This window comes from Gobius niger, assembly GCF_951799975.1.
Source record: "Gobius niger genome assembly, chromosome: 5".
Taxonomy (NCBI): Eukaryota; Metazoa; Chordata; class Actinopteri; order Gobiiformes; family Gobiidae; genus Gobius; species Gobius niger.
In genome coordinates, this window is record NC_136856.1 from 9,541,362 (window position 1) to 9,564,027 (window position 22,666).

The 22,666-nt window shown below is 40.5% G+C and overlaps 1 protein-coding gene across 1 annotated transcript in view; it reads right to left on the reverse strand.

The window, feature by feature from the left end:
* Positions 1-22,666, reverse strand: part of tenm1 (teneurin transmembrane protein 1) — a 464,310-nt gene that overhangs the window by 61,505 nt on the left and 380,139 nt on the right. The window contains exon 23 of the mRNA XM_079556162.1: positions 5,110-5,264. Within this exon, the coding sequence (XP_079412288.1) occupies positions 5,110-5,264 (155 nt within the window). The remainder of the gene's footprint in view (positions 1-5,109; positions 5,265-22,666) is intronic.

Genomic DNA, 22,666 nt, shown 5'->3' on the forward strand with positions numbered 1-22,666 from the left:
GAGGAGAGATTCATCAAGCGGGATTCAAGTCTGTCCTGAGCTGGAGAGGACACCCATCACATCTCGCCCCTCTTCATGATATCGAACTTTTTCTCAAGATGGCAGGCGATCACTTTTGAGGAGTCAAGTCAGGTCAGGATGAAAGCTGAAGGGGGCCGCTGAATCAAACGGACCCGACCATCGCTCTTTCTCTCGCTACTGTATCTCTCTACAGTGTTTTGCATAAATTACCACACTGACGTCTGCTCTGAGGAGGGAGGTTTTCATCGATATTGTCCGGGGATTGGGGCCACATCAGTTCAAAGCATTTACTCCTTAACTACTGAATCACATTTGGGGACTAAATTGTGTTTTGACTATAGGGCTTGACACAATATCCACATCAGGTGGTGTCGGCATGGTAACTTAAAGTATCGTTTTGTCATGATTTTCCACATTTAGTTCGATTTTAACCTTGTTTGACACAATTCAATTTAAATTTAACTTGCAGTGGGTAATCAAAGAATGGATTTAGATGAGGATCTAACCTATTACAATCTCCTATTTCCTTGACTTTAGCGAATATCTCTGTTATACTGCAAAAAGTAATCTTGAAATAAGTAACATTTTCTTGAGATATGTACATTTGTCCTTGATTTGAGAGTCTAAAGAAATCTGTCCATGGCGCAAGACAGGGACTTAAAGGGACTAGATAAAAGTTGGTCATTTTTATACTCACTGCTGCCACCTCAAGTCTTATGCGTAAATGTAACCTTCTATATTAAGTTTGTGCATGACGGCACTTTGGACCCGAAGTAACAACTTTTTGACAGTGCAGGATTTTAGAGGCAGTTGTGGTGAACAGGTCTGGGCTCATTTTACACATTAGGACATGGCTGGAACATGTAGGGGGAGGAAAATACCACATTTTAACATTTTAAAACTCCGTATAGTCCCTTAAAATCAAGATAAACAACTACAAGTGCACTGATTTGCTTTATCTTCATTTAAGTGTAAATATCTTGACTTGGGGTGAGCAGTTCATGTTTGTTTGGTCATTTTTCAGGTATTTTAAAAAAATAAAAAATCTATAAATAAGAGAAAATCATTGTATTTTCTTCTATACATTGCGTAAAATAATGACGCGATGAGGCTTGAAGAAAAAAAGGCAACATTGGATATAAAATTAAATAAAATATTGCAATATTCAAGGCAGTTATCAAATGAGTCCGGTTCACTATGTTTAGATTTTCACTGTTGTGGGATTTTCGTGGAGAGTATGAAAACTAAATGTTTTTGGAGAAAAAAAAAAATCCTATTTGCCCTTAGAATTTTTCCATTAGAGTAAATGGGGAGTTCTGGTCATCGCTATGGCAACTCCATGAAACATGAGACAAGGGTTTCATTAACTTTTTTGATTGGAACGACCAAATGGAATTTTCTCCCAAATTTCGTAATTTTCAGCCAAAGTATGTTTTTTACTCCCCATATAAATGTTATTACCGCTATTGTCACACTTTTATACATATCAGAGCAAATGTAAACATTGTTTTTCTGATTGCTTATTGAATACAGTTTTCAAAAATGTATAGTTTTGTTACTCTCCACAAAAATCCGTTGAAATTGCATCGTGAACCTGATTAATATCTGTGGCATAAACATTTTCATCCATTTGAGTTACAGCAGTTGGAACTAAATCTTGTTGTAACGATACATTAAATTGTATTAGTCATATTAGATTTGGGAATCTGGGAAATGCACATCAAAATTAAGTTTTATTTTTCCCTGAATAAGCCCTATAGGAAACATTTAACACTATTACCTTTAAGACATTGCCAATGATACCGACATGTGCAGCACTTTTTTGAAAGACATGCCCTACTGCCTATTTCGCATATATTACTGATGTCTGCTGGCTGTACGCGCTGTGAAGCTCTCATCGATACTGACAATGGATTGGGGTCACGTCAGTTCACTTCGGCAGAGGGTGACTCCAAGGGGGACGCGACGGTGCGCTCCGTAAAAAGGACAGCGACAAAACAAATGGAGGCTTTGCAAGGTAACACTGGCCCCTTTAAAGACACGTTAGAGCCCCTCTGGGAATAGGGCCCGGGCTGAACAGGCATATTCACACTTACACAGGCCTGCTATACTTAACGTGTGGGCAGAGATCTCCCCCTCAGAGCCAGCAACTTCATCTATAATTCATCCCCTTCTCTAATAGGCCTCACATAAGTCAGCACTATGATCTGAGGCCGGGCTGATCAAGTCTGTGTACGAGCTGTCTTTGGTCTTCAAGTCTGCGCACAGGCCTGCCCTATAGACGCACGCAGCAGCAAAAACCTATTAAAAAGTCAGAAAAGGTTTCCAACTTTGAAGTCGGATAAGTTAAATTGGCAAAACAAATGTGACAGGTGCACATCAATAAATTATAATATGTGGGGGAGCTTATTTTTTCAGCAGATCAAGTCAAAGTGGAAAGTATCTTCTTTCTGATACTTTTGGCCTTATAAACAGATCCAATATTTATCCCTACTCTAGAGCAGAATCTCTTGAGCTCACTATCAGACAATTTAGACAAAGTAGGCAATTCAATTAAACACTGCAGGTGAATAGGGAAAGAAATTAGAGGCATCACACTTTTGCTGTAGACATAAACATAAGGAATATCTTGTAGTGTTTTAATGCACTTAATGAGTTAGTGAGATTAAGTACACGAGAGGGAAGTTTGGAGGCTGTGCAACTAAAGAGTAGATGTTGTTGCGATAGAGTGTGAGGAAAACAAGCTTGTAATGCCTACATAGGCCCGTATCATAGACACATTATTAATAATCATGGTAGATAGACTCTTCCTACCCTGCTGTGACGGAGCATGTTCCTAAAAAGGGCATAAGGGCGGGATCTGCACTGTAGACTCGACCCTTGCGTGATGTGTAGTTCGGACTTTCAATGCTAACAGTCTGGCCCTCTTTAGCACGAGATTTCTAAAATGTTTCTTACGAAAACTGTGCTCAAGCATGAATGAGTTTAAGAAGAAATATAAAGATTTTTTTTTTTTTAAATATGAGACAACAGAACTTACAGATTACAAGTGATTCATCTCATGTATGCGCCTTGTTACTGTTGCTACTTAGCAATTTTCTTTTGAGTTTTGAGTAACTATGTAGGAACAGGAAAATGATGTTATCAATCTGTTTTTGAAATAGGGGGTGGGGTAAATAAGTTTAACTTCTCCTCACTCCTTTTTGGACATGTGCATTTGTATTTGGCTTTTCAAGGGAACTGACAAGTTTGCTTTTCTCGTTTTGATTTGTAATAGCCTTTACGTTTGAAATTTTGTAAACGTGTGTTGTGTTGCTCACAAAATAAAATAACGAACGAAAAACTAGCCTGGTCCCTTTAATTGTAACTAATCCAGCGTTATCACATTCTAGCTGTAGAAAGTTCCAAAAAAATAGGCACCTAAAGTTGTTTTTAATGTGTCTATAGCGCAATGCATTCCAATGGGAAACTAGCGGCTATATGGAGGTACTACAGTAATGGGGGCCCCTAGTGTCGTTGTCACAAAGCAGAGCAGCCAGCAGACATTGGCCCATGTATCGCTGTCGTAAGGAAATTACCATATTTGGATTACTTCATCTCGATTGTCTGTTATGCTACACGTGGATACCAAACCTGTCAATAATTGTGAATGAATATGTGTGGGGGAAGACGAGAGAGTGCCACGTTGTTGTAGATGTGTGGCGCACGTGTTGATAAAACGTCATAAAATGAACGCCGTAAAGGGTGAGTTTGGTCTCTACTTAAAGGGACTATACGGAGTTTAAAAAGCTGCATGTTCCAGCAACGTGTAGAATGAGCCCAGACCTGTTCACCACAACTGCCTCTAAAATCCTGCACTGTCACTCAGAAAGGTGTTAATTCAGGTCAGAAGTGCCATCATGCACGAGCTTAATGTAGAGACTGCAGTTACGTGTAAGACCTGAGGTGGCAGTAGTGAATTTAAAAATGACCAACTTGCATCTAGTCTCTTTAACACTAAGATGTTAAGGGGGGAAAAAATAGCTCATAGATACAGACGGCATCTCTGGAATCGCCCATATATGGTCATGTTTGAAAATAGTTAAAGGGGAAAACTATTTTGAAAAAATGTAAACATTCTCTAATTATTCAAAAACTACTTTAACAAACGCTGAATTATGAATATAGTTTTCTACTAAATAAAGATACAAAGACATGGAGAGGAGCAAAGTGGTTCAACGGCCCATAAATACATAAATAGCGGAGAATGCTAACATAATGCTACATGTTAGCATCGGGCTAATGCTAACGGTTAGCTAGCGCGAGCTTCAACTGCTGTTTTTTCACTTCTACAGAACAATCTGCTGTGAGAAAATATCCATATGGACCTGACTTACACTGGACTTTATTTGTATGGAATAAATGAGTTCATATTCCACCGGAAAATGGCTAAAAAGAGTGAAAAATTGTGTTTCCCAAAAGATTCTATTTTCCCCATCAGCGAGGCCACGCCCCCTTCTATGACGAGATGCCGTCTGTATGTATAGTCTCAACATTGACCACTGTGTGAAAAATGTACGTTTTCACCTGCCGTGTCTGTTGAAATTCTTGCTTTGAAAAGGCAAAACAAACTCCACTAAAGCAACAGCGGTGAAAAAAGATGACGCGACACGGCTCACCTTCTTATTTAATCAGGATTTTTAATCGCTCTAAAGCAGATGCACTGACAGTAGCCAAACATTGCTCCATAAGCCTATTAGGGAGATGGGTGTCTTTTTAAACACTGCAGTATTATGAACTTCCCTGGCTGATGTCCATGTGCGGCGCCACAACTCAAAATGTCAACACATCGTCGAAGGAACCACTGAAATAATGACCTTTTGCATTATCCTCGTGTCTCTACAATATGTGTCTGGATTAGAAAAGTGAAAAAGTTCCCCAAAAGTTATTTGTAAATTAAACAAACAGGGAAAACAGACAAATAGGGCAAAACCACTTACCCATTTCATTCATGCATATCAATCGCTCCCAAACAGTAGCAAAATATTGCCCTATAAGCCTATTAGCGAGATCAGTGTCTTTTTAAACAGCTCTGCGTTGTGAGCTTACCTGGCTGATGTCCATGCGTGCGTCGCAGCTCAGCGGCTGTGTGGACATGAGGCCGTTTGAGCCAATCACGGTGGAAAGCAGCCCGCGCTCGTTTATCTTCTGTATCGTGGTGCCATCCACAAAGTACACAACTCCTCTTTTATCCACGGCAATGCCTAAGAGAAGGAGGGGGAGAGGAAACGTTAGATCCGAAGACTGGAAATAACATGATACAAATTCAAAGTTTTGCGTTTATATGGAGAAACACTTTATGAACCACTTTCACAATATTGAGCATTAGGTGGGACGCTGGCTTAGTGAAGTTTGACAACTAATCCAAAGTTTGTTGGCTCTCATCCCAAACAACAGGCCAAGTCATTAAGTCTTTGGACAAGACACTGCAACAAATTGTGAAGCAACTTTGATTAGAACAAAGTCTTTATGCTAAATATTTGTATTTGCAGGGCTGATTGTCCTCTGCTTTTGACCCATCCATTATTCTTTCAGAAGTAGATGACTGTGCGTGTTTTTAGCACCACTGTGATTATTTTTGCCTTTTCAAGTACTACCAGATCTACAGCAAATCTCTAATTTGTATACCTCTGAGTTAAAGAAGCTATACCTGATATTTTTTGTAGTCATGGAATGAAATTTGTTTTGTCTTCCTTAAAGTGACTATACAGAGTTTAAAAATGATAAAATTAAGTATTTTCCTTCCCCTTCATGTTTCAACAATGTCCTAATGTGTAGAATGAGCCCAGACCTGTTCACCACAACTGCCTCTAAAATCCTGCACTGTCACTCAAGAAGGTGTTATTTCGGGTCCGAAGTGCCGTCATGCACGAGCTTAATATAGACGGTGCAGTTACACGTATGACCTGAGGTGGCAGTAGCGAGTATAAAATGGCTAACTTGCATCTAGCCCCTTTAAGTATATTGTAAACTCAGACATTTGTGGGGAAAACACTACAGAAATAATTATAAAGCATTTGTATCAATTTCATGAACTTGCAGCCTAGTTTTCTAGCATTTTTGTGTAAGTGACCCTGAAAAGTGACCATGCAAGTTGGGAAATGTGCCTATAAACGTGTTCCTAGAAGAACTGGGATGCAGCAAATATGCAAGGAAGATTAGGGATGAGCTTGAACCTCAACCAATATTTTAATTTAGTGTTTTCCTCTTTCATTCATTGAAATTAAAAAATCAGGTATAGGGCCTTTAAAGGGACTATAAGGAGTTTTAAAATGCTAATATTATGTATTTTCCTCCCCCTGCATGTTCCAACAATGTCCTAATGTGTAGAATGAGCTCAGACCTGTTCACCACAACTGCCTGTAAAATCCTGCACTGTCACTCAAAAAGGTGTTACTTCGGGTCTGAAGTGCCGTCATGCACAAACTTAATATAGAAGGTGCAGTTGCATGTATGACCTGAGGTGGCAGTAGTGAGTATAAAATGGCTAACTTGCATCTAGCCCCTAAGGACACATTGGAGGGGGAGACTGTTTCGATAATCTATGGGCTAAATGTTTTTTCATGTCTTTTGCTGTTTTCTTTTAAACTACCATATATTTTCGCACCATTAGGCGCACCTGATTATAAGACACATTATCAATGATCATTTTTATTCTCATAAATAAGGCGCACCGGAATATAAGGCACAATAATTAATGCTGGTTTACCTGTAAACCAACTAAGTGTGTAAACACAGCCAGAAATTGATACATAGGGCTCACCGGGATATAAGGCGCTTAAAATTAAAAGCTTTTATGTGCACTGTATAGTGCGAAAAATACAGTATATGGACCTTATATGTGTCTGTGCTAAATAAAGAATGAATATAATAGGGCAAAACCATGGTAAATTTGTTATAAACAAGGACTAACCCAAAGGACCACAGTGAAGACAGTGCACACGTACTACTAAGACTAAAGCATTCTATTATAAAAGGCGGTTAATGGAGAAGAGACCAGAGAGAAAACGGCAGTAGAGAGTAGATTCATCGGAGTGAAGTGAAGATGGTTTTGGAGAGGCATCCACCTCAGTTAGACATTCAGCTCAGCGTGCGGCTGTCTTATCAAAGGCACTGCACCAGTGAAATGTAATTATATTTCCATTCCCGCGCCGCTAAAGGGATTAGAACAATGCAACTGGAGGAAGAAGTTATTTGTCACATCACATGCAGCGGGGTGCCGCACTGAACTTTTGACATTTCAGAAAGATTGTGCCTACATTTATAGATTACGGACACTCCGGAACATTTGTGTCTATTGGTGCCTCTAATACCTTTTATAACCAAAGATGTAGACCTAATTCTGTTATAGTTTGACGCTAGAGGTCTGGCTTTTGTCCAAAAAGGCAGTTTCAGGGTGACACCATCACTTTGCTTTGGCTAAAATAGATAATTGTTTCCTCAGGGGCTGGAAACAATCTCCTGGCAACGATTCACTGACTTTTTCCCTCTTTGTTTCAAGTTAATTTCATTTTTGTACAAAGCCGGCAGTGAAGATTGGCTGTAATTGGCACAACAAAACAAAAGCATAACACACACACATCTAATGTTAGCATTTATTCAGCTTTGGGCTTGGAGTAAGAAGCCGTAGGGCATTTTACTAAATAATATTTTCCTTTGGTCACCGGGAACGGGTACAATGCAACTGATCTCTAAACCAATTTAAACACGTATTTCACCCAAAACAAAGAATCGATATGCGTTTGGTTTCAATGCCATCTCTATGTTTTGCATTTGTTACATAGCAACTTATGCTCTGGAATATTAAAGTGTACATTACATCAAGGAGAAAACACAATGGTCCAGTCTGTTGTGCAATACATTTTCTCTTATTCTGGAGATCGTGTCAAACACAGTCTCTTGTTTCACCGATGCTTATGGCGTTTGTTTTATAGCAAGTGGAGAGTTTTCACTAACAATGTTGAACAAAGTTGTTGCCCCCTGGAACAAAGGATTTCACATCAAAACAGAAGAGATAGTTGGCAACCTTTTAAAAGCACACTATATACTGAATTATACATTCGCCCGCTTGTCTGAAAAGTTATATAATCTTGTTAGAGAGGATAACACTTAAATACAAGGGAACGGCATTTGAATTGATTGTGCATATACCCCAAGAGAGCAGCGAATACTCTCAAGTTTGTCATAGAAGCAATAAAATCATCTCTTCCCCGTGAGAGTAAAGCCGCCCACTATCATAAAAATAAAATCCTTAATTCTTATTCATGTTATTTTAAAGGTGCAGTAACTTTTTTATGTGGAAAAAAAAGAAAAGAAAGAGGTTTGTGCATTTTCTATGAACCTAGAAGTTTTCACTGCTGACTCTCACTCGAAAAGAGGCCACTGTAATACCGAAAACGCCATGCTAACCATCCATACAGCCGCTGCGTCAATAAAAGGTCAAATACGCATTAATATCAACTTTTTTCCCCCTGTCACTGTTTCAGAGCGTGATGTCCTGCACAACAGTATTTCGCCATCCTCTGGGAAGAGCGTAGCAGTTGATCTGTTTTATTTTCCGGTGAACGTCCTGTAGCCAGAACAATAGAAGGCATGTGTGGCTTAGCTGTGAGTCTTGCCCGGATGTGAACTTATTTTTCGTAGGTAGGTTCTGCCACTGTGTACACTTCTCATCCAATCAGCGATGTATTAAGATTAGGCTCCAGCCCACTATCCTTTAAGGGACTATACGGCGTTTAAAAATGTTAAAATTAAGTATTTTCCTCCCCCTACATGTTCCAGCAATGTCCTAATGTGTAGAATGAGCCCAGACATGTTCACCACAACTGCCTCTAAAATCCTGCACTGTCACTCAAAAAGGTGTTAATTCGGGTCCAAATCGCCGTCATGCACGAGATTAATATAGAACCTGTAGTTACGCGTAAGACCTGAGGTGGCAGTAGTGAGCATAAAATGAGTCTCTTTAACACTAAGATGTTAAGGGGGAAAAAAACAGCTAATAATCTCAACATTGACCACTGTGTGAACTGCCGTGTCTTGCCTTGCTTTGAAAAGGCAAAACAAACTCTACTAAAGCAACATTGGTGAAAAAAGATGATGCGACACGGCTCACCTTCTTATTTAATCAGGATTTTTAATCGCTCTAAAGCAGATGCACTGACAGTAGCCAAACATTGCCCCACAAGCCTATTAGGGAGATGGGTGTCTTTTTAAACACTGCAGTATTATGCCGTCATGCACGAGCTTAATATAGAAGCTGCAGTTACGCCTATGACCTGAGCTGGCAGTAGTGAGTATAAAATGGCTGACTTGCATGTATCCCTTTAAGGTTAGTGGTGAGGGCAGGGTCAGGGTTAAGCTGGTTGGTTGATTTATCTATGACGTTTCACATTCATGATTTGGGATTGTTTGATGGCAGAACATACCTACGGAAAATATATTCACTGCCCGGATACCTCCTCATTTGTCCCTTCCTTGTTTCCTGTAGCTCATCTTGCGCCGCCTCCACTGTGCTGCAGGTGTGGGGGGGGGCTCTTGGTGCCTCTTCAGTGTTTTAGTATAGGACACATGTAGGTCTCAAATGTCTTTGGCTCATAAGTTAGATGTCTACATTTAAATGCTCCTTTCTTCAGGATCATTATGTTTCAATATTGTGATATAAATAACCCTTTACTCAAGATATTTCTTTTATCCCATTCCCACATCCAAGCATCTCTCGCATTGCCCGACCGCCACTCGGACTCAGCAGGTAAAGCCGAGCCCGAGTGTTTTTAGAGGGGCGCTTAAAAAGACCTCTCAGTGAAGTTACTCCTGGTGGTAAAGGTCACAGCGGAGTGTAAATCACTGGTAATGGACGGAGTTCGACCTTCATGTGCTCCTCATCTCCATACAGAGAGAGTGCGCTCCAATAACACCCGGTGACTTTACCCTCACCTCTCGTACGCAGCGCACGTCCCATTCACCTTGATTGCTTTCGCTTAGCATCTGCAACAATAAGCCATAATTCAGCATTTCTGCCCATCAGCCTACGACGCATTTAGCTCACGCCTCCATTTAAATTACATTGTGTTTATGGTCTATGGTGAAGTTCAGTCAAATTTATTCGCATATAGCCTTTTAGCCATGAGTGACTCACCGGGGCTTTAACTATAATTCAATAAAACCAACACACTAAAAGGAGAGCAATTTGAGGTATTAGAAATAGAACATAACGAGGGAAATGGTGACTGACAATATAACTTTTCCATTTCATGATACTGTATGTATGAAAGTGATCATTTCTGCTGTGGTATCAAACAAAATGGTACCATGTGGTTAAAAGCGAGCGCCCATGGAATGAATATTTCGAATTGCGAGGTTACAGCTATGACATTCCCTTTTTGTGTGTGAACGAACGTGGGCTATTTTCGACGAAACTTCCTGATTCTGCTCGCAGCGAAAACTAAAATTGACTAAGGTGAAGTGAAGTACAGACTGGACATGAAGAATGTATAGAAACATATGTGTGTATTACTCACAATAATGTGCAGTATGTGCTTAGAAACCTGTGCTTGGCTCGTTGTGGCTGCTCTTGTTCCATTGACCTGAAGTTGTGAGTTATTTGTGAATCCATTGAAGAGCTTAGATCCATTGGAATAATCATCAATGATCACTTGGTGTGTGTTAAGAGATTGATGGAGAATGTAGATACAAACATGCCAAAACAAATGATATAAAACAAATAACTAAATTAAGGCGAGACACTGCAGGTGAATAGGGAAACTTTATAAATTGAGAGATATCAATTTCAAACTTCTGCTGTAGATTACGGGCATAAATATTTTGAAAATGGACAGTAATTAGAATTAATCAAAATTATAACAAATAAAGGCTTAGCATGTAGTGAGTCTATATCATGCATTAGTTTCACATTTTGAGTTGAATTGCAGAGACGGATTGACTGTTTCATGATATTTTAGTTATATGACGAGTACTGTAGATTTGGAGGGATGGGAGGGTGTGCCAGGCGTATTGTTTGAAAAGTGCTTTATAAATAAAGTTTGATTGATAAATATGAAAAAAGAAAGTATTGCAAGTTTTCTGTCATTTTGTGTTTTCTTATAAAAATAAGGTCTTTTATGCCCAAAATGTCCTAGCAATCTAAATAATGTATTGAGCCAGGTTTAAATGGTTTTATTTTGTTGAGTGATAAAGGCTTTGGGAGTGGTAAAACTGTAAAAAATAAATAAATAAAATAAATTAACTATCGCCTTGTTTTTGAAAATTCAAAACTCAACTATTCAGGTTAAGGATTAGATATATAAAAAAAAGGAAAATCTTTCAAAATATTGTTCAGTCCAAGTCTGTAGGTGCTACTTCTGTGGAGATGTCGTCGCACCAATGTGAGAAAAATGCTTTTTTGAGTAAATGGCATCAAAATACAGTAAATCTATTGTGAAAAATGTAAATAGTGCCATAATTGTTACATGGCATTGTGAAGATGAGGCATTTTTTTGATTTCCTGGTGAAAGTTTGAATGTTTAAAGACCAATTTGGCCCAAATCCTGAACATTTATAAAAAGTGTCTCCACCTATAGACAAGTCAACTTTCAGTCATCAGAACGAGCCACATCATGCAACGAGTCCATTAAGGTTGTTAAAGAGGGCACTGCTGCCTGGGTGAACAAGGAAGTAAGTGAAATTGAAAGAATTGTCATGGAAGAAGTTTAAAACAAAAAAACTTCACAGACAGAATATTCAAGATTACTGACCCATGCGTGAGGATTATATAGTTGAAAGCTCAAAACAGTCAATCCAGCATAACATAGGCCAATAAATATGTTATAATACACCAATATAACCACTACAACAACTATTACTGCGACTCTGCGACACAATATAAAAAAGTGTGACGTGATAAAACTTTAATCCCACTTGGCTGTATGAAGTCTGAGATGTGTGCAATGTTTTCTCCACTTGCCCCGTGTCGGATTGGATTTCTATGGAGACTTATACAGGCATTTATCTACAGCAGATCCATGGCCACCGTCTTGTTCCCAAGGCAGCTGTGAGGTCTCATCCACCTTGACACTCCACACATGATTACACTGAAGCCCCACACACGCGCACATACACACACACACACACACACACACACACACACGCACACACACGCACACACACACACACACACACACACGCACACGCACACGCACACGCACACGCACACGCACACGCACACGCACACGCACACGCACACGCACACGCACACACACACACACACACGCGCACACACGCACATTACCATGCACTGGCACCTGGGCGCCGCTCCGCTAAAGGAGAGTAACCCTGGGTCGACCTGTGCGTTATAAATCGTGGAGGTGGGACAGGACGGGGCGGGGGTAGAGGTGGGATGGGACGGGGGCGTAGGCTGAGGAGGAGGAGGAGCGGGGGACGGGTGTGGGGGGAGTGCGGCGAGGCCAGGGTCAGTGTGTTTCCTCCGGAGGCCAGAAGGTGAACTGCACGTGTCTCCCTTTTGGCCCTTTCATCATCCCGGTGACACAGACAGATTACAGCGCCAGCTCGCCACCCACGCAGAGTCCCCCCCCCCTTCTCCTCCCCCGGAACACCCCTGCCCCACACCGCTCTCCCGAAACACCTCTACTGTCCCCCCATGCTTTCACTGCAGGACTTGGGACATTCCATGCTGTTATTTTTTCGTTATATCTATGCATCAAAGTTGGCTTAAAAGTTGCTATGGAGTTCCACTGTCCCGCCCTCCTCCCTGTCCCTTATGTTCCCATTTAAAACCTTCATATAGTTTTGCCTATGGAGATTTTTAATGGGATATTTATCTCTGGCACCATCAGATAGGTTGGACTATAGGGCTGAAACAACTAATCGATTAATCGACAACTAATCGATTACTAAAATAGTTGTCAACTATTTCAGTAATCGATTAATCGTTTTCTAGCAAGCGCAGACTAAAATAGCACAAAAAAGACATAACAATTATGTATTTTGGATGAAAACCTACTTTGTTTTTAAAGTTAGGGTCTGTAGTGTTTTGTACATTATAATTTTCATAAATATCTGTCTTTGTCTCGTCCAATCAGAAAGCAGAATTAGCACAAAGAGCCTCCTACAAACATTTACTTTAAGTTTACTCCATCAACTTGTCCTCAAGCGGCGCCACTTTAGCTTATGTGATAAAAAAAATGAAGAAATACAATTTCCATGCACCTTTCACAGCCAAGCGATTAATCGATTAATCGTAAATATAATCGGTAGATTAATCAATTACCAAAATAATCGTTAGTATTGGACTATTGAGCTCTATTAAAGGGACTATACAGAGTTTAAAAATGTTAAAATGAAGTATTTTCCTCCCCCTACATCAGGGGTAGTGAAGCTTGTGTCATGGAGGGCCGATTTTCTTCAATGCCAAAACACCAAGGGCTGAAACTCACTATTGTAGCCCAAAGTAAAGTGCCTTTTTTCTACAAATATAACTTTTGCACATAATATATGACCTAATGGGGTGTTTTTCTGGGAAATGTGAAAATATTGACAGTATTTTCCACATTTTAGAGTCCTTTTCACGTGTTTGGTCTCTGATTTATGAATAAATGTTCTCTTGGGGGCCAAAGGTTTTATGCCGAATTTGGCCCCCGGGCCTGACGTTGCCTACCCCAGCCCTACATGTTCCAACAATGTCCTAATGTGTAGAATGAGCTCAGACCTGTTCACCACAACTGCCTCTAAAATCCTGCACCCTCACTCAAGAAGGTGTTAATTCGGGCCCGAAGTGCCGTCATGCACAAGCTTAATATAGAAGCTGCAGTTACACATATGACCTGAGGTGGCAGTAGTGAGTATAAAATGGCTAACTTGCATCTAGCCCCTTTAAGGCTGCACCAAATCACTGTTATAGCAACATGAGCACAATATCCACATCACAAGAAGCCACGACATATTGCAAAATCTCTCCGGTCTTCCATTTGAGATGAACAAAAAAAAAGATTATTATTTATTTTCTGATAGTTTTATGGATAAAACAAATTGCAGACATTTTACTCTGTTACACCGTGCACAACTGACTTGGTTAACAACTGTGTGTCCTTGCAATCTATCACACTGCCGTTGAAAAACTTGCAGTGTATAATTCAAAAAAGTATATCATTCAAAAAAAGTTTATCTCATGTCACATTTAATTACAAACTTTTTTCTTGCGTCCTCCGTTTCCCACCTTCCACGCTTTTCATACCGCGTCCGTGTGAATTCTTTATTACCCTACATACTCTCTCCCTCTCGCAGTTTCTCGCAGATGCTAATCAAATCCACGACTTCTGACCTCTCAATACTGCGTGGGCTCTGTTCTCTCCCTGCTCGCCGCACCTCTTCTTCTCCGTCCACTGTCTCCTGGCCTTGGCGCGTCTCTCGCTGTCACAGGGCATTATGCAGAACCCAAGTCTCAAGCTCCCCCCACTCCCACAGAGCTGAGCCAATTTCAACACGCTTTTACCCTCCACTGTAGCACTATCCATGGATCCATCTTCTTCTCTTCCAGCTTTCACATCTTGTCTCCCTCCAGCACTTTTTTTTGCTTTATTTTTTGCCCCCTTTTTTTTGGTCCGAAACCTGTCCCCGTTGTAGGAGCTCATAAATCCTGCACAAGGACATGAAGCAGCAGCGGGAGGACTCCCCATGTGTCGCACGGTGCACATTTCTTTTCTCTACATCTTTGAAATATTGTTCGTGTCTTTTCATGCCGGATCCACTTTAGATTTTGTTTCGGTAATATCTTGTGTATGTGATCTCCTATACCTTGGGTGTGCATTTTAAGCAGCTGCCTTTATAAAAAAAAAAAAACACAGATCATGCATTATACAAAAATTGATAATAGGTATAAAGTAGGGGTGTAACAGTTCAACTATCTTCTATATCTATGCATCACAGTGCAATAATAAGTTGTTTTTAGGTTTCAGGCACTTGCACTATGATGTAAACCTGCACTGCTAATACTCACTTTATATTTTTTTTGTTATGTCTGTTTACTTCATTATTTATTGTTGATACTTTTGTCCCCACAAAGTCCTTGGTAGTCATTGTACATAAGATGCCACTATTGTACTATTTAATTGTTTGCTGTTTACTTTTCTCACATTTTCTGCACACACTGCACAAAGTAATTAACTAGATCAGTATAAACATCTCAATTTGAGCATAATAATCCAAATTTTAGTTGTTTTGACTAGTTAAGAAGTTCTTGGGCATTTGTCCTAGATTATTTAACTTGTTCTGTGATGTTTCTGACTCATTTCGATACATTTTGTCCTTATTTCAGGTCATTTTCTTTGCCAATGGGGTAAGAAAATTGGTCTTATCTCATTGGCAATTTTACTTTCTTATTTCAAGCGAGATTTACCCTAGAACTGGTCTGAAATGTCCTCAAACAAGCAAAGTAAACTTGGTCCGATCAGGAAAAGTGTCTAAATGAGTGAAAACCGCTCAAAACAAGATACATTTCCTCAATTCAAGTCATTTAAGCCAATGCTTGATATTTACTTTTTGTAGTGTTTCTAAGAGCTGAATGTAGCAAGTAAATTTCTCCATTGTGAGATCAATAAAGGCCATCTTATCTAATCTTTAAAATAAAACACTCAAACAAACTGCGCAGGACGGACTTTGGATGGACAAATGGGAGGGCATCCGTAATGATCGTTTTTTTCTCGTTTGAACCATTTTTGTAATTGTCTAGTGTTAGACTTTCACAGCTTCTCACGAGCAGTCAAAGACGGGCTTTACTAGTCCTGCTCACAATAAAAGTACGGGTATTTGGCCATCGGATGAAACCCTCGCGGGTACCGTCTGATGGCTATAACACTGTATTGTGTTTTATGTGTTACAAGGAAAAAAGGAAAAAACTGTTGCACTCCATATATTTTCTGCACTTTATAATATTGCACACTAATTGGTAATTTGCTCTTTGTATTGCACTTCATTTGTATACTACCCTTTCATATTGTATTAATAAGTCTTTTGTTACGTAAATTGCTGATTTAAGGGGCTAGATGCAAGTTGGCCATTTTATTCTCACTACTGCCATCTCAGGTCATATGTGTAACTGCACCTTATATATTAAAGGTATATATGAGGATTTTCCCGAATTTTAGGAAAGAACCGCCCTCTCCACTTTTTAAAAAAACTATGCATGCGCAACGCTCTACCTGCCACCGAGGAGGAAGAATATCCCAATAACACTCTGGTCTTGTTTCTCTCTTCTGAAGCCTTTCTCTTCTTCTCATACACTTCGAAGACACTTTTTCTCTTGCGACCCTCTGCCATTTTCAAACGACTCGGTGCGTTCTGCGAGCAGCAATGAATGGCTAACAGCGTAACTCACATAGGCTTGAAAGTGCGCATGCGCAGAAATTAACAAGGGGCGAGTGCGCACGACGGCCTTACGTAGGCATGTCACCAGATTGATTGACAATTAGGAGGACCAATCGTCTTGATGATCCACCCGGAAATAGAACATCCTCCGCTTTTTTTTGAATGATATACCTTTTTGAATTGTATACTGCAAGTTTTTCAACGGCAGTGTGATAGATTGCAAGGACACACAATTGTTAACCAAGTCAGTTGTGCACGGTGTAACAGGGTAAAATGTCTGCAATTTGTTTTATCCATAAAACTATCAGAAAATAAATAATAATAAGACCGGAGAGATTTTGCAATATGTCGTGGCTTCTTGTGATGTGGATATTGTGCTCATGTTGCTATAACAGTGATTTGGTGCAGCCTTAAAGGGGTGAGATGCAAGTTAGCCATTTTATACTCACTACTGCCACCTCAGGTCATACGTGTAACTGCAGCTTCTATATTAAGCTCGTGCATGACGGCACTTCAGGCCCAAATGAACAACTTTCTGAGTGACAGTGCAGGATTTTAGAGGCAGTTGTGGTGAACAGGTCTGGGCTCATTAGGACATGGCTGGAACATGTAGGGGGAAGAAAATACATTATTTTTAAACTCTGTATAGTCCCTTTAAATAAACTAAACTAAAGTAAAAATCGTAATTGAATTTCAGTTAATTGCACAGCCCTAGTATCTATAATCTCAGAACAAAACTGGCATGGCTTTCTCATTTTTCAAAGCAGCTTTATAGTAAAATGTGCCCCTGGGCTCACGATGCTAATAGAAAACAAAATCGTAGTGTTCTGAAGTAAAAGAACAAATGCAGCGCACTGTCATGTGTCGGCCATGGCCTCATTAAGTGTTAAGTTTCTCGCTTTCCATAGACAGTGGTTAAAACACACACACAGAGCGTTTGATTTGAGGCTCGGGTTTGGCCTGTTCCTGGACAACATTCTGCTCTGACTTTTTTTTTGTGTGGAAACTAAGACGAAGATTGGATCTCACACATTTGTCTGCGCCTCTGACTAATGCGCGCTGCACATTCACCACAAGCCTGGTCATCTGCAGGAGAAACCATTACAAAAAGCCACACAGATCTCATGTGTTTTTGAAGTAACTCTGCAGGTCTCGAGTGTAATAAACGCTAACGGTATAAAAATCCAAAAGTAAAATAGGAATTTCATCAATTACACAAGCCTAAGAAATACCCAAGAATTCTGTGAAAAAGAAGAAATTCCACTGCAGACTGAAGGCTTTCTTCACAGCGCAGGCCATGACCTTTCCTGGAATCTTACGCTGCACAGGGTTATATGATAATGATCTTTTCTGCTTTCACATTCTTCAGCAAGGGAGAAAAATACACGGATCAATTATCCTAGCAAAAAGCTTTCAATTCATTCACAGCAGCCGAAAACCTTATCCAGCAACAATGGGCAAACTATGTAATGCACTGATTGCAGGTGAAATCACAGCATTCTAAAGGCCTATACTACTTGAGGACATTTTCGCTCTTGTACAGAAAGATCATGAACCCAGTGACTGATATTAATGATCATTTTTCTAATTCATACATTTTCCTTTTAGCTACGACTTACGAGTTATCCAGAGTGTTGCTGGTACCTGGAGATATTTTTTTTGTAATTCATGCAGTTTTTATGTTTGAATAGTTTCGTGGCGCTAGGCTAATGCAAGGCTGGCGCATTTCTATGGAATCAGAATAATTTGAACCATTTTGCATTTAAAATGCTTATATTTGAGCAGCATCTGCTTCGTGTTTGTATAAGCTACGCAGCGGCGGAGTGATCTGCTATAAAATAGTCCCTCAAAATGCGATCATTCATGTGATGCAAGGTCAGTTATATTCCAAAAAATATTCTATCAACACAAACATTTATATGGTTAGTCTGGCTTTATAAGTGATTTGCCTCAGGTGCTCTGTGGAGCGGGTCAGACTGTTTTTAATGCAGGGTAGTTGATACCATAGAAATGCGCTAGCCTTGCATTACCCTAGCGCCACGATACTCCTCAAACATAAGAACTGCATGATTTACAAAAAAAATATCTCCAGGAACCAGCAACACTCTGGATAACTAGGAAATGAGGCCTTATATCTAAAATCCTGAAATATCCCTTTAATAGGAAAAACTGGCTCCTGCCCCACATTCTAGAACCTGCAACCCAGCAATTCATTTTCTAAGTAAGCTTACATTAAAAGTTCGAAATAACCTAAAAGCCATTCCTTGGAAAAAGCAAAAGAACTCTCGTAACTATGCGTTGGAGCTCAATGGACAGCAAACACACTGTCGATGTCAATTACAGCAACAAGACTTTCACCATACCGACTCCTTTTCTCACTTTGTTTTTCAGTGCCTGTTTTTTCTTTTAAATTCCCTCCATTATTATTGCCTTTGTGTGCGCTCTGTGATACCCTCAGCGTGCAGTCGCTCAGGATGCGTGCCCCTTCGCTCAAATAGCTGCCAATCTACAACAGACAATAGACTCTCTCATCCTCCCATGAGCGCAACAATGGAGAACACGGTCATTACTTTGTATTGGTGAAAAGGATTTAAGCCATTCTGCATGTTATTAACAATTATTTGACCATGTTTCATTTGAAGGAGCGAGAGATTAGTCCAGATTCTCCTCGTTGTCAGGGACGGGATTTTCCGAAGCGCTGCGCGATAGGGTTGGGGGGAATTGACTGGCCTGACGCTGCCCGTGGACACAAGACATCAAAAGATTTAGCGCTCCTGTGTGGACGGACCTCGCGCTCTGATACTGCCTGTTTAGAAGTTGGCAGACGCAGCAGAGGCAAAATAATTGAGATAAATCTAGGCTCCGCGGGGAGACGGACACTTGGCCGAAGTTGGGAGTGGATTTTATCATCAAAAGAAAGTGAATTAGGCGCGAGTCACATTGACCTTGAGGGAGAAAAAAAAAAAAAGACTACGCGGCTGAGGCAACGATATGATGAGGACATCTTTATTGAGCTGAGATTTACGCTCGTGGGCATATTGTCCACTGCACAACTTAAAATGGATTGAAAAGAGTCGTTATGACTATTTTTCAAGCTTTCCTTTTCATTAGAAAGCTGAACGAAGACGCCCCTTTGCACTGCACACATTCGAAAATCCAACTAAAACAAAATCCACTGTTTTAATAGATGTTACCACCAGGCCTAATTCAAGATCAAATCAGGACTAAAACAGGTCTTAAAAGGTCCATAATTGACCTATTAGATTAAATCATGTCTAAAACTGGGGTAAACCATGTCCAAACCAGAATAAAAACACCTGAAAGAGCCCAGTTTGGGAACCACTGGAATAATTATTGGGAATTGTAATGCTAATTTCTGCGGTGTGAACACATGTTTTTGCATAATAACACCTTCATAGCAAGAACTGTTTATCAAGCTTCAGGGGAACATTTGGTGCAGAAAGTTGTATGTGTTACAAGCTAAAATGGGTAAATGAAAAACAAAAATTGTTTGACAGGGCTAGGGAATTGTAATGGCTATACTGGTCAGACACTCTTCAAAACCGGGATGTTCTCGGTCTGCAGTCATTAAAAATCTTTGTGAAGTGAAGCAGGTTTCTCTATTTGAGCCAAACATTACATTTCTGTGCCTCAAACCACAGCTAACTGTGCTGATTGTTGTCCTAATGAGCCTTTTTTCCACAAGCTGGAGTGTATACTGCACTTGCAGTTACTGTGCTCCACACTGTTTTACTTGATGCCTTTGTATGTCTTTGCCGTGTTTTTGTGGGGGTCGTGATTTCTTTTTTTTTTTTTTTACTGCAGAGAGTCCATAATGGTCCTGAAGAAAGCAGCTTTTTAAAAGTAAACAAACAGCTAGCCTATGAGCTAAAGACCTACACATTTCTTTTTCTGAAAGACTGAAGAGGAACCAAGAGCCCCCACAGCTGCAGCACAGAGGGGGCATTACAAGAGGCACTGCAGGAAACAAGAAAGGGACAAACGAGGAGGTATCCGGGCAAGACTCAAAGCTAAGCCACACATGCCTTCTGTTCCTACTAATTTACTGTTCTGGCTAGATGACGTTCCCTGGAGAATAAAACAGATGAACTGTTAAGCTCTTCCCAGAAAATGGTGAAGGACTGTTGTGGGAGCTGTGCAGGAGGAAGAGGAAGGAGCTGACCAGTGCAGGACACCACGCTCCGAAACAGGGACAAATCCAGGAGGTGGTGCACAGTTTCAGAGAAGCACTGAAAGCAGCCAGCCAGGTTTCCTCCGGGTACTATGGTTTCCCCTATCTCCAAAATGCATGCTGGTCAGATTGGCCCACAGTGTCAGTGCGGCTCAGGACTAACACCTGAACACAATTTCGTTGGACGGTTGTACAATGACAAACAAAGCACTTACTTACTTACTTACTTACTGTGCAGAGGGCCACATATAATAATAATTCCAAATAAAAAAAAATAATTAATAAATAGGATGAAATAGCTTACACACGCTCTTTTTATTGAACACTCTGGGCCCGACCTTGTGCCTCAAAACACAGACTATAGCGTATCATTTTGCGCTTAGGAGCACACCGAACCTCACCATTTTATCCTAAAGTAAAGAACTTCTCAAACTTCTCAAGTGTCATGTCACTGACGCTATTTCTCACATTTTTAGAAATATCTGCATACAAATATTTCTCAAAATCATCTTGGGGGGCCAGAGGTTCTGCGTGGAGGGCCGGATTTAGCCCTCGGACCTGACGTTGCCTACCCCTGCTGTAGAGAGAGACATGAACATTGTTTAGCTAACGATGGCGTTAATAAAGTTTTTAGTTTGACCTGTGAGAGCCTATCATGCTTAAAGGGGCTAGATGCAAGTTGGCCATTTTATACTCACTACTGCCACCTCAGGCCATACATGTAACTGCACCGTCTCTATTAAGCTCGTGCATGTCGGCAATTCGGACCCGAATTAACACCCTTTTGAGTGACAGTGTAGATTTTAGAGGCAGTTGTGTTGAACAGGTCTGGGCTCATTCTACACATTAGGACATGGCTGGAACATGTAGGGGGAGGAAAATACTTAATTTTTTACATTTTTAAACTCCGTATAGTCCCTTTAAGGAAGAACACAAGGCAGCGCAATGTAAACGAGGAAATGAACGTCAGCGGCGCTCCCATCAGAGCACTCGGAAAATCTAAATTCGCTAGCAGCACAAGATCTGGCCCCTCTGTCTTTAAGAGCGGTGATCCAATTGTGAATTCAAATGAGCCAGAAAACAGGACTCTCTGATCTAAATAGTCCCTGCCAAATCCCAGCACCTGTCCACAAACAAGTTAATCAGTGATGGCTCAAAGCGGCTCTAGGCAAACCAGGGTTGAGCTGTGATTGCCTTGTTCAGACCAGAAAAGTGTACCCTCACTTCAAGGCGTGATTGTAAACAAACTCTGAAATAGTTTGGAGCATATGGAGCCGTATATCAAGCAGGTGGTCACCGTGTACGCCAGGTGCAGGTAGGCTGTAAAAAAAAATAAACGTGATTAGGGTGATGTATGGAGAGGTTCAGTGATAAAAGGATGAACTATGAGGAAGAGACAGGATTCAGCATTACGGGCCAATCACTCCCAATCAGAGGATCTCTTTGTTCACTGTCCTTGTCAAAAGAATCCCTGTTATAATAGACCCCCAAGGCAACGCAATACAATCCAATCTGATTAGCGCGTTGGAGTGGGGTCTCGCCGAGCATCAGTGTTGATTACAGCTATTTGAAGAATGGGAGACGGAGACACTCAGAGTGAAGACGCAGATCGGGGAAAAGGTTTGAGGAGAGAAATGATCCTGAGATGAGTTTAATAACATCAGGCTGTGGGTGAAGTCATTCAAGCGCGAATGTAAATGTTGAATGTAAGAACTATTTGTGATTATTTCGGTAAAATGTTTTAACTGCTGAACCCTATACACACAAGCTCTCAATCATCCGGGAATGTTGTATCATACCAAAGTTTTCAAAATGTCCACTCTCTGGACTAAAGTTGTTATTAGAAAGTACATGTACCACTGGTGGGACTTTCGAGTCGACTTCATTAAAGGAACTATAAGGAGTTTAGAAATGTTACAATTATGTATTTTCCTCCCCCTACATGTTCCAACAATGTCCTAATGTGTAGAATGAGCCCAGACCTGTTCACCACAACTGCCTCTAAAATCCTGAACTGTCACTCAAAAACGTGTTACTTCG